This window comes from Haliotis rubra, unplaced genomic scaffold (genome assembly GCF_003918875.1).
Source record: "Haliotis rubra isolate DU_JTF1 unplaced genomic scaffold, ASM391887v1 Scf319, whole genome shotgun sequence".
Taxonomy (NCBI): Eukaryota; Metazoa; Mollusca; class Gastropoda; order Lepetellida; family Haliotidae; genus Haliotis; species Haliotis rubra.
The window spans coordinates 48,897-66,958 of record NW_025766990.1 but is presented as its reverse complement, the minus strand read 5'-3'; the positions used below and the strand labels follow the sequence as shown (position 1 = coordinate 66,958).

Below are 18,062 nucleotides of genomic sequence, written 5' to 3'. Positions count from 1 at the left end.
AGGTCCCCTACACCTTACTACCAAGGTCCCCTACACCTTTCTACCAATACACCTTAATACCAAGGTCCCTTCACCTTAATACAAAGGTCCCTTCACCTTACTACCAAGGTCCCCTACACCTTAATACCAAGGTCCCCTTCACCTTAATACCAAGGTCCCCCTTCACCTTACTACCAAGGTACACCTTACTACCAACACCTTAATACCAAGGCCCCCTACACCTTAATACCAAGGTCCCCTCTACACCTTAACTACCAAGGTCCCCTACACCCACTTCACCTTCACCTCCCTTCTACACCTTAATACCAAGGTCCCTTCACCTTTCTTACACCTTACTACCAAGGTCCCCTACACCTTACTACCAAGGTCCCCTACACCTTTTACTACCAAGGTCCCCTACACCTTACTACCAAGGTCCCCTACACCTTACTACCAAGGTCCCCTACACCTTACTACCAAGGTCCCCTACACCTTACTACCAAGGTCCCCTACACCTTACTACCAAGGTCCCCTACACCTTACTACCAAGGTCCCCTACACCTTACTACCAAGGTCCCCTACACCTTACTACCAAGGTCCCCTACACCTTACTATACAAGGTCCCCTACACCTTACTACCAAGGTCCCCTTCACCTTACTACCAAGGTCCTACTAAGGTCCCTACACCTTACTACCAAGGTCCCCTACACCTTACTACCAAGGTCCCCTACACCTTTCTACCAAGGTCCCCTACACCTTACTACCAAGGTCCCCTTCACCTTACTACCAAGGTCCCCTACACCTTACTACCAAGGTCCCCTTCACCTTACTACCAAGGTCCCCTACACCTTAATACCAAGGTCCCCTACACCTCACTACCACGGCCCTCTACACCTAACTACCAAGGCCCCCTACACCTTACTACCAAGGTCCCCTACACCTTAATACCAAGGTACCACACAAATTACTACCAGGGCACCCTTCACCTTACTACCAAAGCCATCTACACCTTGATATAAAGGTGCCACACACTTTACTACCAGGGAACCCTACACCCTACTACCAAGATCAGCTACGCATTGATATTAAGGTGCCACACACTTTACTACAAAGGTACCCTACACCTTACTACCAAGGTACCCTACACCTTACTACCAAGGTACCACACAAGTTACTACCATGGTACCCTGTGGTTTACTATCAAAGTAATCAACACCTCACTAGCACATTTGTCTAATCTAGGTACCCAAAATCTTACAACCAAAGTATCCAACATTTTACAAGCAGGTACCCAATATCTTACAACTTAAGTAACCAACATTTTACAAGCAGGTACCCAATATCTTACAACTTAAGTAATCAACATTTTACAAGCAGGTACTCAATATCTTACAACCAAAGTAAGCAACATTTTACAAGCAGGTACCCAATCAAAGTACCCAACATTTTAGAAGCAGGTGCCCAATATCTTACAACCAAAGTACCCAACATTTTACAAGCAGGTACCCAATATCTTACAACCAAAGTACGCAACATTTTACAAGCAGGTACCCAAAATCTTACAACCAAAGTACCCAACATTTTACAAGCAGGTACCCAATATCTTACAACCAAAGTACCCAACATTTTACAAGCAGGTACCCAATATCTTACAACCAAAGTACCCAACATTTTACAAGCAGGTACCCAATCAAAGTACCCAACATTTTACAAGCAGGTACCCAATATCTTACAACTTAAGTAACCAACATCAGTATATTAACAAGGTATCCTGACGCTGATAATCACCATTTTCAGTGACCCACTCATTTCATTTTCACCGCTATTTTGCCTTATGCGTCCTTTTTACTCCAGATACTCCAGAGAATTTCCTGGCAATGTACCTGCATCCTGTGTAACAAAGTCATTTTGTAGACAAGCAAGGGTGTATGTGAGGATATAGATACCTTCGTGTATAGATACAGGTGTGCAGAGCGACACATGTGTACAGAAACATGGTATCAGGCTAACTGCCACCCGGACAATATAACTAGAATTCTATGGACATTTTGCACGTTTTAAGAGCCATTTCCAACAATCTGTCCTGTTAAGTGAAATGAAGTGATAATTATGAACTTTCTGAAAAATGTGTACTGAGTGAATCTGAAGATTTATATGTTGTGTTGTATTATATAGTTCTATAAATATGAAATATAGGAAGAAATTTAAAACTACTACTTTTAGTTAGCTGTCCGGGGTGCAGTGGACGGGGGAGATAGCCAGATTTGTAAGATGTCCGGGGGGGCAATTAACCCAGGGGCAGTTGTTGGGGTGGGGTACAATGGACGGGGAGAGAGAGAGAGAGAGAGAGAGAGAGAGAGAGAGAGAGAGAGAGAGAGAGAGAGAGAGAGAGAGAGAGAGAGAGAGAGAGAGAGAGAGAGAGAGAGAGAGAGAGAGAGAGAGAGAGACAGAGAGAGAGAGAGAGAGAGAGACAGGTGGCAGTAGTCCGGTGGGCAGTTAGCAGGTTAGCATAGATACAGGGTATAGATCTTACCCGTGCTGTAGCAGTGTCCACTACAATTGGTGAACCAGACCTGCTCACTGCACTGACCAGCGTGTCCACAAGGTCAATGAATTTGTCCAGATCCCCTGCAGAGGAGTCGTTGACCTTGGTAACCTCCTGCAGCTTCTCCAGCACATTCTTGACAGCTTCACTGGACACAGCTCCTTCGGTGATCGAAGCAACCTAAACACAAGAGGTACAAAGATGTTCACTTCCGTGTTCTTCCTAGTATGCTTGAACTGTTTCATTAAATATCGACGAATGGACAAATGTTGTGTATCATCAGAAATGTTCGTTGTTTACCTAACCTCTTCCTTTATCAGTGATCGCAGATACCGAAATGCAAGCGTTACACAGACTGGCTATTCTTAGTAATATTGTTTTACGATTCCGTTGAAAATCAAAGAAACGAGAAATCGTTTGTTTGTTTGTTTGCTTGCTTGTTTGTTGTTTAATGCCGCACTCAGCAATTCTTCAGTTTTATAGCGGCTGTCTGTAAATAATCGAGACTGGAACAAACAATCCAGTGGTCAACATCATGAGCATCGATCTACGAAATTGAGATACCATAACATGTGTCAACCAAGTCAGCGAGCCTGATCACCCGATCTTGTTAGTCTCCTCTCTCGACAAGCTGCTGAAGACCAATTCAAACCCGGATCTTCACTGGTTATCTGACAATGACATTGATCAACAAGTAATCGTCACGCCACACTTGTATCAAAGACGCTGTTTGACCACCACGTTGTGTTAACTAACCTTTTCCTCTAATTGGGCTATCTCCTCTCTCACGCAGGTTATGTAGTTTACTTCTTCCCACTCACCAGTGACGTCACAGACACGTCGAACGTTACCTTCAAGATTAAAAAGGTCATTGCACAAACAGTTTTATCTAATTGTGTGGATACATCCATAACAGATATTGAGGATTAGTTTATGACCTTCTCTCATTGTGACTGGCGGGCTTGGATTGTCGTTCACACTCTCAATCACATTTAATGCTGACACTTGGACGTGAAACATCTTTCAGTCACTCAAACGCTATTTGTATAGACATAGTATATAGTATAATAGTATATTATAGTATAATCTAGCTTCAAAACTAAACTTTCAAACTGTCAAAATAAACTTTCTAAAGAAATGTATAAATTTCATATATTTTCATTTCTGTTTGTATATTTGTCAAGTTAGGTCATATCATGATCACTTATTACGATAGATTTTCCTAAAATTATGGAAGTTTTGAACTACATCGTTCGATTTTATAAACGTTCCAAAATCTTTCAGGGATTGAAACAGTTTGTCAATTAAATAGACAGAACTATATTTACATTTTGACACGGCACTGACTCTTCGCGTGCAACAGGCAAACTCGACACATGTTTTCAAATGTTTAACTGAATCCTTGTTTTGTCAATGTTATAAATCAGACATCTGATGTAAGGAGGAGAAGGTCTTGTATATGTTCACTCCCTGAAAGGTAATGGGGGTCTCAGCCTCCTTTCTCTTACTTTTTAGGAATGAACAAATATTCGGACAATACAAAAATATTATTGATTAGCACCAGCGGTGCGAGGATAAACTGACTGAGGCTTGAATCCCATTATCGCACTTAGTATAATCCTTGGTTCCTCTGTACCGTATCGATAGTCCTGCCACAATGGCAAACTACCACGAACAATCTCTCATTAGACTATACTCTGTACCGTATCGATAGTTCTGCCACAATGGCAAACTACCACGAACAATCTCTCATTAGACTATACTCTGTACCGTATCGATAGTCCTGTCACAATTGCAAACGACCACGAAAATCTCTCATTAGACTATACTCTGTACCGCATTAATAGTTCTGCCACAATGGCAAACTACCACGAACTATAGAAAACTCTGTAACGCATCAATAGTTCTGCCACAATGGCAAACTACCACGAACTATAGAAAACTACGTTTGTAACGAACACCCTTAAAACGAAGAGAACACTGTTTGGCAGAACAATTTGCTCTATATCGTAGTGCCTATAACGAACTACGCCTATAACGTACTACACCTATAACGAACTACGCCTATACCGTACTACGCCTATAACGAACTACGCCTATACCGTACTACGCCTATGACGAACTACGCCTATAATGAACTACGCCTATACCGTACTACACCTATAACGAACTACGCCTATAACGAACTACGCCTATAACGTACTACACCTTATAACGAACTACGCCTATAACGTACTGCGCCTATACCGTACTACGCCTATAACGAACTACGCCTATAACGAAATACGCCTATAACGAACTACACCTATAACGAACTAAATTAAGTGGTTCCTGGGAATTCGTAGTTTACATTATATTCAGCACTCACATACCTTACCGTTCAAAGCTTTATACCTCTCTTTCACAAAGGAAATGTAAGTTCAACAATGCATGTTATAACACATAGAAGTCAGATATCATCAGCTCTTTCCATAACACCTCAACACACAAACCTTGAAATCCCCCAGGACAGGGCAGCACCATGGTCGTATTTCCAACAGTCTGAGGCCACTCTGTTCCTCTGGAGTCTGTGATTTCAGGACACAGCTTTTCTACAAGCAGTTATATTGAATGTAACACACTGAGACCATACATACTAGGGACATATATATTAATTTAACACTGCAAGGAAGTTACTTCCTCGGAAAGTATTGTTGAAGGATTGAGAGGTTGTACTCAACAGGTCAGACAAACATGAGAAACATTACACGCATGTTGTCAGTATTGAAAATGACCGACAAATCAGCCCTCTCATTTATTAGGTACCGACCAGTTCATTCCCGTCTCGGTCAACGCTTCAGGACATACAGCGGTTTACCTTTCACTCCATGACAACAAAGCAAAACAATTTAATGGGTTTATTGTTCGCTGCACTCGGCAATAAACCAGATTTATGACGATCGTCTTTAAATAATCCAGTGATTGATATCATGAGTACTGATCACCGCACCTGGCATATAATGACATGCAAGAATTCAGCTGGTCGGTCCAGCCTCTTTTCGCCTCTTACGACAAGCATGGGTTGCCGAAAACTAGCACTCACTGGTTGCCTTGAGAATGACTAACTGGATTCCGATAAGGATGTATTGCCATTACCTCCTGGCTTGATGACAACAAGAGTAGCTGTTTCTGTGCAGTTGGTGACACCACACATGTAGTTTCCAGATGCGTCAGTCGAGTTCAGCATCAGCCTCTCAATCCCTTCTCTAACTCTCACGACTTTCGATTTGTCTGATAGAAAAAGTCAAAGTCGTCTACATGTTCTATAGCGCATCATAAGAACACACCTTCTCTTTGTCAAAGCAAAGTTTGTTTATGTTTTGTCAATCATAGCAGTTAAATTAGTATATCTTGCTAGCCTTTTTTTTCAAAGAACCTTAACTAAAGCAACTGACGTTTACACCTATACATCTATTCTCAAAAGTGGTAACTGAATCATGATGTCCATTAATGCGACACGTTTAGAAATGTCATGCACACGTTTTATTTGATATGTTTACTTGGCTCTTGAATGCTGTAACGCTGGTCACACTAATATCAGCAGAAGCAGTATGACCAGCTTTGGAATGTCCGTTAAAACAGAGCATGTTCAACTGAACCTCAAAAGTAATGCGATAGTGACATCCAAGGTTTCAACTGCTCGACATAAAGAAACATTTTATTTAAAACGAGTGTCGAGTTTATGTGAGTATTCAATACAATGGATGAAGGAGTGATATGCATCTGCATACATGACCAACATTTCAGTTTTGCCGGAATATATAATTCAGCACAGACCGCGGTACTGCAAATATGACGGATTATGTATCTGGATTGGACGTAATTGGGGTGAGGCAATATACAGTTTCAGTGACATTTCACTTTCATTTCCACATGATCACACATTCAACACTGACCTATGATGGATCCACCTGGGCGGCACCAAATCAGACTTGCAGGGATCGTCTTCACAGCACCTGTGTTGGTAACCTTGCAAGTGAGGTTCCTCTGACCACCTTTCTGCAGGGACAGCGTAGACGGGAACAACGTCACAGTCGGATTTTCAAACACCTGCATGGAGAAAGGTATCTCCCTTGATGACTCATCCACGGTAGCCTTGCAGGAGTAGTTACCTAGAATATAGAGAGATGTAGGACACATATATTATTGGCCAGGCTGGAAAATAGGATTGTCGCAACGGAACATTTATTCATTATTTTGTCAGCTTTCCGAGATACATGTCATCAAGGATCTGAAGAACCTTGTAACGACACAAAAAAAAATGAATCCTCACCTTTGCAGCATATGTTGATCATTTGAAAATGTTGCTAGGTAACAATGATTTACAGCAGGTTTAACTGGAAGTTGAACCAACATAAAAAAGAGGTCAATCCTCAGGCTTGCAATATTTGTTAGGTAACATTTTCACAACAGGTCCAATCTAACCATTGGTAAGGAAATAGTAATTAAGAATCCAACAGACATCAGTAAGATAAGTGACTGAATAAACACGATGGAATAACAAAGGAAGTAAATTTACTCCCAGACGATTGTCTTGCTTACCTCTATCGCGGCGCAAGATTGGCGTAAACTTTAGCTGAACAGAAATCGAGTGAGGTTGACGTCGTGTTCGATAGAGTATTCTATCAGAAGATGAGATCAAGGTGTCTCCTTTCTGGCAGGTAACAGCGAGATTTCTGGAAGACTGGAAGATACAGCCGACCTCTACCGTTGTTTCGCCACTGATGTACGTCTGGTCCGTCTGATTGCACTTCCCTGTGATGTTCGCTGAAACAAAATAGTGTGGATGCTGTTTAACCCAACAGTCAGCAATATTCTGTTTAAGCACGGCTGCCTGTACATAATTCGGGGAGGACCAGCAAACTACTCTCAGATATCTAAATCCATGACATTGGGAGTGCAATGCATTAACTAATGCCAATTCTTGTCCAATAATCCTCACAAATATTCAAGTGATGAAGCAGGCTTTCAGTGTCTGTAACCGTGTCTGTGTCTGTGTGTATCACTTTTTGTCACCGTTTGTACCGTTTACTATTCCGAAAAAGACTTTTCAAAAGGCTCTCACCAGGATTGATGACTGTTGTTGTAGTTGGCTTCGCAGTCGTTGAAGGTGTTGTCGTTGTTGTACTTGTGGGGGATGCGCAATCCCCTGTTGAATATGCAGAATCATAACATGTCAATTTAATCTTGTATGTGGGACGCATAGCCATTTTATTCTAGTATATTCTATGTAAGCATATTAATCGAGCGAAGAGACCCTTTCCAACGTATTGTGATACCGTTATGCATCTAATAAAACCTTCTTTTTCAACTACAATTATTAGGACGAGATTGCACATCACGAACGGGAAACATATTAGTACATGAAGATTTGTTCCATAGATTTATACGAATCGTTTAACACTGAAACATATACACCTGAAAAAGCTATGTGCCAAACATAATCTAGAAGGTCTATATTGAAGTCACTTTGCCATATGTCTCGCATAAATCAATACCCGTAAGGATCCGGGTTAGAATTGATCTTCAGCAACCCATGCTTTTCGTTCGAGGCGACGAACATGGTCGGGTGGTCAGGCTCGCTAACTTGGTGGACAAATGTCATTTAATCCAAGTTTCGGAGATCGTTGCCTATGCTGTTGATCACTGGATTGTCTGGTCCATAATCGATTATTTACAGACCGCCGTCATATAGCTGGAATATTGCTGCGAGTGGCGTTAAACAACTAAAAAGAACAAACAGGCACAATAAAAAAGTCACATTATATATAGTTCAGTGTGCCTGACATGGAGAGTGAGGGCCAGTCGAAATGAAGATTCAATTTCACAGGACGTGTCCTCGTCCAATAAAACATCTCATTTTCCAAATAGCGAGAGAGTGAGAAATGGAATATCCCAGACCTACCTCTTATGGACACGATACCGAGACCATAGAACATCTTTCTTGCTTTTGCTTTAATCCTGACAGAGGAACCAACCAGTATTCTACTCCCAAATACTTGGAACAAAGTAATGCGTTATATCGCGTTCATGAGTGACTAGATGTTGTTTTACGCCCCCTTAAGATATAGCTCAACACTATCACAACGAGGAACTCCAGAGAGAGATTTTCCAAACAGTGCCCACTTGAGGAATCGAACCATGGTTATCGGCGTGACTAGAGAACGATTTAACCACAGGGCTACCACACCGCACCGCATACGCTAGTCATGTTCTGAATATAACAGTTTCTCTTATTTGTCTGCTCTATTGTTAAACAGGCTTAATCTTTGATAATACCCTGGAACATGCATCTTTGATAATACCCTGGAACATGAATCTTTGATAATACCCTGGAACAATTAGATTTCTCCCATAGAATGAATGTCATATTTTATAAATACATGGAGAGGAAGGGCCTACAGTGGGGAAGCAAGGAAGAGGGGTGGGTTCTATATGGACAGGAAGGGCCTGCAGTGGGGGAGCAGGTGAGAGGGGCGAGGCTCTACATGGACAGGAAGGGCCTACAGTGGGGAAGCAAGGAAGAGGGGTGGGTTCTATATGGACAGGAAGGGCCTGCAGTGGGGGAGCAGGTGAGAGGGGCGAGGCTCTACATGGACAGGAAGGGCCTACAGTGGGGAAGCAAGGAAGAGGGGTGGGGGAGGGGTGGGCTCTATATGGACAGGAAGGGCCTGCAGTGGGGAGCAGGTGAGGAGGGGCGATGGCTCTACATGGACAGGAAGGGCCTGGGTACAGTGGGAAAGCAAGGAATGGAGGGGTGGGTTCTATATGGACAGGAAGGGCCTGCAGTGGGGGGGATGGCAGGTGAGAGGGGCGCGGCTCTACATGGAAGGAACAAAACTGATCACGACGACAACTGTTGTACTCCCTGGTTCTCATTATTAACTAACCTGGAATTTTTACTAATCAAGAGATAGTGCCCAAAAAAGGATTTGTCACAGTGTGGGATACGGATTCCATTTTCAGTGAAATCAAGTATTGAATTCTTCTCATGCCATGTGTATTGTATGGACATTGGAGTGGGTACAGAGCTGAAAGATACAGCTGTGGGGAGGTACTGACCTTGGAAAGGATGCACAGCTGTGTACCCAAGGATGGTCCCTAGCTGTGGCAGGCAGCTAGGGAGGTCCCCAGCTGTAACAGAGCGGAGACCTAGAGAGGGCACAGCTGGGAGAGAGGGCTGCCACAGGAAGGTACCCAGGTGTAACAGTTTGGCCAGAGCTAAGGGTGTGTGTGTGTGTGTGTGTGTGTGTGTGTGTGTGTGTGTGTGTGTGTGTGTGTGTGTGTGTGTGTGTGTGTGTGTGTGTGTGTGTGTGTGTGTGTGTGTGTGTTACAGAAATGGGAGAGGGTGCAACGGGAGAAGGTACCCTGAAAACAGTGTGGTCAGAGCTAGGAGGTACAGAACTGGAGAGGATGCAACTGAGGGAAGGTACCCAGGTGTAACAGTGTGGTCAGAGCTAGGGGAGGTACAGAACTGGAAGAGGATGCAACTGAGGGAAGGTACCCTGAAACAGTGTGGTCAGAGCTAGGGGAGGTACAGAACTGGAAGAGGATGCAACTGAGGGAAGGTACCCAGGTGTAACAGTGTGGTCAGAGCTAGGGGAGGTACAGAACTGGAAGAGGATGCAACTGAGGGAAGGTACCCAGGTGTAACAGTGTGGTCAGAGCTAGGGAAGGTACAGAACTGAGAGAGGATGCAACACGCACGCACGCACGCACGCACGCACGCACACAAACGGGGTTGAATACATACCCTCTGCAAAAAAGCATGGTTTTGGCAGATGCAATTATTATTATAGTGATAATTGTGCATACATATATTATTGAGAGGCATACTATATAATGATAGTTGTAAAGCACCCATAACAAGGTAGATTTTGATATCCTACATGCATATGTTGTGATAGGTTTATGAAAATATGCTTTCTCACATTGGCGTTCCGGTTCGATTATGGGTACCGATGTTCCGTTACCCCAGAATGACACTTATATTCGGTTTCATGAGAAAATAATGGAACCGTGGCTTTTCTGAACCCACATGCAATATTGATTTCAATTATCAATGGTCCAAAACTAACACGCACTTTCATAGGAAAATACATTTGCTACACAAGCCCCTGCACTAGTGAGTGAGCGTTGTTTTGACAGTATTCCAGCAGCAATATCATGGCGGGGACATCAGAAGTGGGCTTCACACACCATACACGTGTGCGAAATCGAACTCGTTACAGGCGACCGCTTTAACCACAATGCTACCCCACCGCTCCTCGTATTTTTGAAGAGTGTGCCACATACATGTAGAATAATTTACGACATCTTCCTTCATCACTCCCATCATCACAGTCTTGTGTACCGTCACACACTTGTAAATTCTCTATACACGTGTTCGAGCACTGGAACTCTGGAGATATATAAAATACATGTTATGTCCGAGCACTGGAATCTCTGGAGATATATACATACACGTTGTGTTCGAGCACTGGACCTCTGGAGATATATAAATACACGTTGTGTTCGAGCACTTGAACTCTGGAGATATATAAATACATGTTGTGTTCAAAGCACTGGAATTCTGGAGATATATAAATACACGTTGTGTTCGAGCACTGGAACTCTGGAGATATATAAATACATACGTTGTGTTCGAGCACTTGAACTCTGGGGATATATAAATACACGTTGTGCTCGAGCACTGGAGCTCTGGAGATATATAAATACACGTTGTGCTTGAGCACTGGAACTCTGGAGACTGGAAATTCTGATATATAAATACACGTTGTGTTCGAGCACTGGAGCTCTGGAGATATATAAATACATGTTGTGTTCGAGCACTGGAACTCTGGAGATATATAAATACACGTTGTGTTCGAGCACTGGAACTCTGGAGATATATAAATACGTTGTGCTAGAGCACTGGAGCTCTGGAGATATATAAATACACGTTGTGCTTGAGCACTGGATCTCTGGAGATATATATATATCTACACGTTGAGCCAAATTCGGAGTGAGGAAGCAAGCTGCTGTTAAGTTACAATTATGAAACATTTACTTATTTTGCCTTGATTAATCGACCTAAATACAATCAAACCACTAATAAAATTAAAAGCAAGTGGCGCAACACCCATCCGTCCTGTCATATTTCTTATAACAATCTGAAATTCAGGTGCAAGATTATGAAATGAGGTTCGAATTCGATTTCAATATTGCAGCGACGTTGGGATAGTAGCTGCATTAGTTGAGTAGTTATGCAACTATTCTAAAAGTTCAAAAGATGGCATGGCGCAAATGAAAATATCAAATCAGTGGCGAAATAGACGAAATGTAAAATATAAAACACATAAATACTCAGAAATTGTATTAAGCCTTACTGCCAAATAAACAAAGTTTATTTTAAAATAATATAAAATACACAACTTTTCCTCGCATTTTAAGACACGTGATGAAGTAAATATTTTTTGATGAACATTTAATGAAAATCCCCATGTGAACAAAATGGAACGCCTTCATATTAGTCAAACTATGTCACCAATGATTCCATGTATATTCATTTAAATTAAAATGCCAAGTTTTTCCACTGTAAAGTTCTTAGTCTGGTTGTTGTCAAGGTAGTCGAAGCATTACTTGTTTGACCAGGTAATTGACACAGGTGTGACAATAGGAAATTGCCTACATCCTGCCCGGGCTGTGAGGACTTTGCCATTTTCCTCTAACCACAAAACGTAGTCCTTAAGCTCTACGATTAATGCAACACGCACGCACGCACGCACGCACACAAACAGGGTTGAATACATACCCTCTGCAAAAGCATGGTTTTGGCAGATGCAATTTTATTATAGTGATTATTGTGCATACATATATTATTGAGAGGCCTACTATATAATGATAGTTGTAAAGCACCCATAACAAGGTAGATTTAGATATCCTACATGCATATGTTGTGATAGGTTTATGAAAATATGCTTTCTCACATTGGCGTTCCGGTTCGATTATGGGTACCGATGTTCCGTTACCCCAGAATGACACTTATATTCATGAGAAAATAATGGAACCGTGGCTTTTCTGAACCCACATGCAATATTGGTTTCAATTATCAATGGTCCAAAAACTAACACGCACTTTCATAGGAAAATACATTTGCTACACAAGCCCCTGCACTAGTGAGTGAGCGTTGTTTTGACAGTATTCCAGCAATATCATGGCGGGGGACATCAGAAGTGGGCTTCACACACCATACGTGTGCGGAATCGAACTCGTTACAGGCGACCGCTTTAACCACAATGCTACCCCACCGCTCCTCGTATTTTAAAGAGTGTGCCACATGTGTAGAATACTTACGACATCTTCCTTCATCACTCCCATCATCACAGCCTTGTGTACCGTCACACACTTGTACATTCTCTATACACGTGTTCGAGCACTGGAACTCTGGAGATATATAAATACACGTTATGTCCGAACACTGGAACTCTGGAGATATATAAATACACGCTGTGTTCGAGCACTGGACCTCTGGAGATATATAAATACACGTTGTGTTCGAGCAATGGAGCTCTGCAGATATATAAATACATGTTGTGTTCGAGCACTGGAGCTCTGGAGATATATAAATACACGTTGTGTTCGAGCACTGGAACTCTGGAGATATATGAATACACGTTCTGTCCGAGCACTGGAATTCTGAAGATATATAAATACACGTTGTGTTCGAGCACTGGAACTCTGGAGATATATAAATACACGTTGTGTTCGAGCACTGGAACTCTGGAGATATATAAATACACGTTGTGTTCGAGCACTGGAGCTCTGGAGATATATAAATACATGTTGTGTTCGAGCACTGGAACTCTGGAGATATATAAATACACGTTGTGTTCGAGCACTGGAACTCTGGAGATATATAAATACATGTTGTGCTCGGGCACTGGAGCTCTGGAGATATATAAATACACGTTGTGCTTGAGCACTGGATCTCTGGAGATATATATATATCTACACGTTGAGCCAAATTCGGAGTGAGGAAGCAAGCTGCTGTTAAGTTACAATTATGGAACATTTACTTATTTTGCCTTGATTAATCGACCTAAATACAATCAAACCACTAATAAAATTAAAAGCAAGTGGCACGCAACACCCATCCGTCCTGTCATATTTCTTATAACAATCTGAAATTCAGGTGCAAGATTATGAAATGAGGTTCGAATTCGATTTCAATATTGCAGCGACGTTGGGATAGTAGCTGCATTAGTTGAGTAGTTATGCAACTATTCTAAAAGTTCAAAAGATGGCATGGCGCAAATGAAAATATCAAATCAGTGGCGAAATAGACGAAATGTAAAATATAAAACACATAAATACTCAGAAATTGTATTAAGCCTTACTGCCAAATAAACAAAGTTTATTTTTAAAATAATATAAAATACACAACTTTTCCTCGCATTTTTAAGACACATGATGAAGTAAATATTTTTTTGATGAACATTTAATGAAAATCCCCATGTGAACAAAATGGAACGCCTTCATATTAGTAAACTATGTCACCAATGATTCCATGTATATTCATTTAAATTAAAATGCCAAGTTTTTCCACTGTAAAGTTCTTAGTCTGGTTGTTGTCAAGGTAGTCGAAGCATTACTTGTTTGACCAGGTAATTGACACAGGTGTGACAATAGGAAATTGCCTACATCCTGCCCGGGCTGTGAGGACTTTTGCAATTTTCCTCTAACCACAAAACGTAGTCCTTAAGCTCTACGATTAATGCAACACGCACGCACGCACGCACACAAACAGGGTTGAATACATACCCTCTGCAAAAAAGCATGGTTTTGGCAGATGCAATTTTTATTATAGTGATTATTGTGCATACATATATTATTGAGAGGCATACTATATAATGATAGTTGTAAAGCACCCATAACAAGGTAGATTTAGATATCCTACATGCATATGTTGAGATAGGTTTATGAAAATATGCTTTCTCACATTGGCGTTCCGGTTCGATTATGGGTACCGATGTTCCGTTACCCCAGAATGACACTTATATTCATGAGAAAATAATGGAACCGTGGCTTTTCTGAACCCACATGCAATATTGGTTTCAATTATCAATGGTCCAAAAACTAACACGCACTTTCATCGGAAAATACATTTGCTACACAAGCCCCTGCACTAGTGAGTGAGCGTTGTTTTGACAGTATTCCAGCAATATCATGGCGGGGGACATCAGAAGTGGGCTTCACACACCATACACGTGTGCGAAATCGAACTCGTTACAGGCGACCGCTTTAACCACAATGCTACCCCACCGCTCCTCGTATTTTGAAGAGTGTGCCACATGTGTAGAATACTTACGACATCTTCCTTCATCACTCCCATCATCACAGTCTTGTGTACCGTCACACACTTGTAAATTCTCTATACACGTGTTTTCGAGCAATGGAACTCTGGAGATATATAAATACATGTTATGTCCGAGCACTGGAACTCTGGAGATATATAAATACACGCTGTGTTCGAGCACTGGACCTCTGGAGATATATAAATTAACGTTATGTTCGAGCACTGGAACTCTGGAGATATATAAATACATGTTATGTTCGAGCACCGGAACTCTGGAGATATATAAATACACGTTGTGTTCGAGCAATGGAACTCTGGAGATATATAAATACACGTTATGTTCGAGCACCGGGGCTCTGGAAATATAAAAACGCGTTGTGTTCGAGCATTGGAACTCTGGAGATATATAAATACACGTTGTGTTCGAGCACTGGATCTCTGGAGATATATAAATTAACGTTATGTTCGAGCACTGGATCTCTGGAGATATATATAAATACATGTTATGTTCGAGCACTGGAACTCTGGAGATATATAAACACACGTTGTGTTCGAGCACTGGAGCTTTGGAGATATATAAATACACGTTGTGTTCGAGCAATGGAACTCTGGAGATATATAAATACACGTTGTGTTCGAGCACTGGAACTCTGGGAAATATAAAAAACACGTTGTGTTCGAGCATTGGAACTTTGGAGATATATAAATACACGTTGTGTTCGAGCAATGGAACTCTGGAGATATACTGGAAATTTGGAGAAATAAATACGTTATGTTCGAGCACTGGAACTTTGGAGATATATAAATACATGTTGTGTTTGAGAACTGGAACTCTGGATATATATATATACACACACACACACACACACACACACACACACGTTGAGCCAAATTCGGAGTGAGGAAGCAAGCTGCCGTTAAGTTACAATTATGAAACATTTACTTATTTTGCCTTGATTAATCGACCTAAATACAATCAAACCACTAATAAAATTAAAAGCAAGTGATACGCAACACCCATGCGTCCTGTCATAGTGCCTGATAACAATCTGAAATTCAGGTCCAAGATTATGAAATGAATTCGATTTCAACATGGCCGGGACGTTGGAATAGTAGTCGCATTAGTTGAGTGCTTTCTGCAACGATTATAAAAGTTCAAAAGATGGCATGGCACAAATGAAAATATCAAATCAGTGGCGAAATAGACGAAATGTAAAATATAAAACACATAAATACTCAGAAATTGTATGAAGCCTTACTGCCAAATAAACAAAGTTTGTTTGGGTATTTTTAAAAGAAGAAGAAAATACACAACTTTTTCCTCGCATTTTAAGACACGTGATGAAGTAAATATTTTTTTGATGAACATTTAATGAAAATCCCCATGTGAACAAAATGGAACGCCTTCATATTAGTCAAATATGTCACCAATGATTCCATGTATATTCATTTAAATTAAAATGCCAAGTTTTCCACTGTAAAGTTCTTAGTCTGGTTGTTGTCAAGGTAGTCGAAGCATTACTTGTTTGACCAGGTAATTGACACAGGTGTGACAATAGGAAATTGCCTACATCCTGCCGGGCTGTGAGGGACTTGTTTTGCCATTTTCCTCTAACCACAAAACGTAGTCCTTAAGCTCTACGATTAATTCAACACCCTCTCCAAATGTTTCCCGAACCATTTCTGTTTGAAGACTGGTTTCAATGGCAACTTACATGCAAAACCATTTGTTTCCCCACTGCCCTGCAATATTTGAAGGTTTACACCTACTTTGATTTTATTGCCAACAAAAGTAACAGAAACACAAACTATTACATCGTAAGAGGCAGATCGATATTCAGCTTTGACCATTACTCAAAGTAGAATAAAAGGTCAAGGTCTTAAAATGAACAACAGTTTTAAACAGTAGAGTTCCATTCATAAAGACGTCTCGGGAAGAGTTTGAGTGAGTGAGTTAAGTTTATACTGGTAATATCACCGCGGGGACACCAGAAATGGGCTTCACACATTGTGCCCATGTGGGAAATCGACCCGAGGACGAGCGGACGCTTTAACCATTAGACTACTCCACCGCCCTAAAATGTGGTGGTTAAATTCAGACACAACTCTTAAAAGTTCACATGCACCAAAAATCAAACATAATTAAAACACAATTATCACTTATTCATGACATATAATATACATTGCTGGTTACGAAAAAATATAAACAAAATTATAAGCGTACAATCGCAAATCCGAAAGTGCAAAATTGTGTACTTCGGTTTACTTCCTAAGAAACGAAGCAGCCAGGATACCGAACCCAGTCAGAGGGTGGGTGTGCACTCAAGTGTAACGGCTGGTTCATTTGCAGATGCCTTCGCGGCTAATTGTCAATGTATATATATATAGAGATGTTGGGTTTTGTAAATACATGCTCATTTTTTGTGTGTATAACATTTTGCAATCAACAGACATTTTAACATGTCATGTGTTCGATATCACACCTGCCTGTCTGTGTAATTACATAATGTGACAGAGACCGAACTCGGGCCATAAATCAATGCATTTTGTTTATGGTGTATAGCCTGATTGGTGTTAAGTTCAAATTGCATGTGGTCAGTGATCGCAGCTGTGTATTGAATATTGTCATTAGCAGACAGGCAGGCAGACACACAGGTGTCAATAAAAACAAGATTGAGTTTTGTTGTGACAACGACCTATCTACTATATCACAGTTAGAAATTCTGTCAACGCTAAATAAATGACATTGATATCGAACTGAGACAAGTGTCTCGGTAAGAACGTGTGTTGAAATAGACAAATGAAATTATATACAGTTAATTTACTGTCATTACATATAAAAGCTCGCGCGATATCAACAAAACATTAGAAAAATAGCTCACACCAAAGCTTTCACCAGTATTCCGACAACCCGCTTCCAAGCTATGCAGAACCTATTTACTTGCGCACGTGTTATGAGCGCAGCAGCTTTTTGAAACCCGTTTTCCCCAAGAAAAGTCTGGGGAAAATTAGTGAAAACGTTTGAACTCCGAGTTTTTTCATCGCGTTATTTTCAACTTTATAAGTTGAATTTGCATTTTGACGATTTGTTTCGGGTACCGAGGTGAAATTGGTTTTAACGTGCGTGACCTTGAGCAATATTTGCATGTGGCTCACTGATGA

At 41.1% G+C, this 18,062-nt stretch overlaps 1 protein-coding gene across 1 annotated transcript in view; it reads right to left on the bottom strand.

Moving 5' to 3' along the window:
* Positions 1-8,502, bottom strand: part of LOC124283641 (adhesion G protein-coupled receptor E3-like) — a 31,869-nt gene extending 23,367 nt beyond the window's left edge. The window contains exons 1-8 of the mRNA XM_046719634.1: positions 8,469-8,502; positions 7,629-7,712; positions 7,106-7,330; positions 6,460-6,675; positions 5,660-5,794; positions 5,017-5,115; positions 3,281-3,375; positions 2,513-2,704 (exon numbers count right to left, since the gene is read on the bottom strand). Of these exons, the coding sequence (XP_046575590.1) occupies positions 2,513-2,704; positions 3,281-3,375; positions 5,017-5,115; positions 5,660-5,794; positions 6,460-6,675; positions 7,106-7,330; positions 7,629-7,712; positions 8,469-8,502 (1,080 nt within the window). The remainder of the gene's footprint in view (positions 1-2,512; positions 2,705-3,280; positions 3,376-5,016; positions 5,116-5,659; positions 5,795-6,459; positions 6,676-7,105; positions 7,331-7,628; positions 7,713-8,468) is intronic.
* Between the last annotated feature and the right edge of the window lie 9,560 nt (positions 8,503-18,062).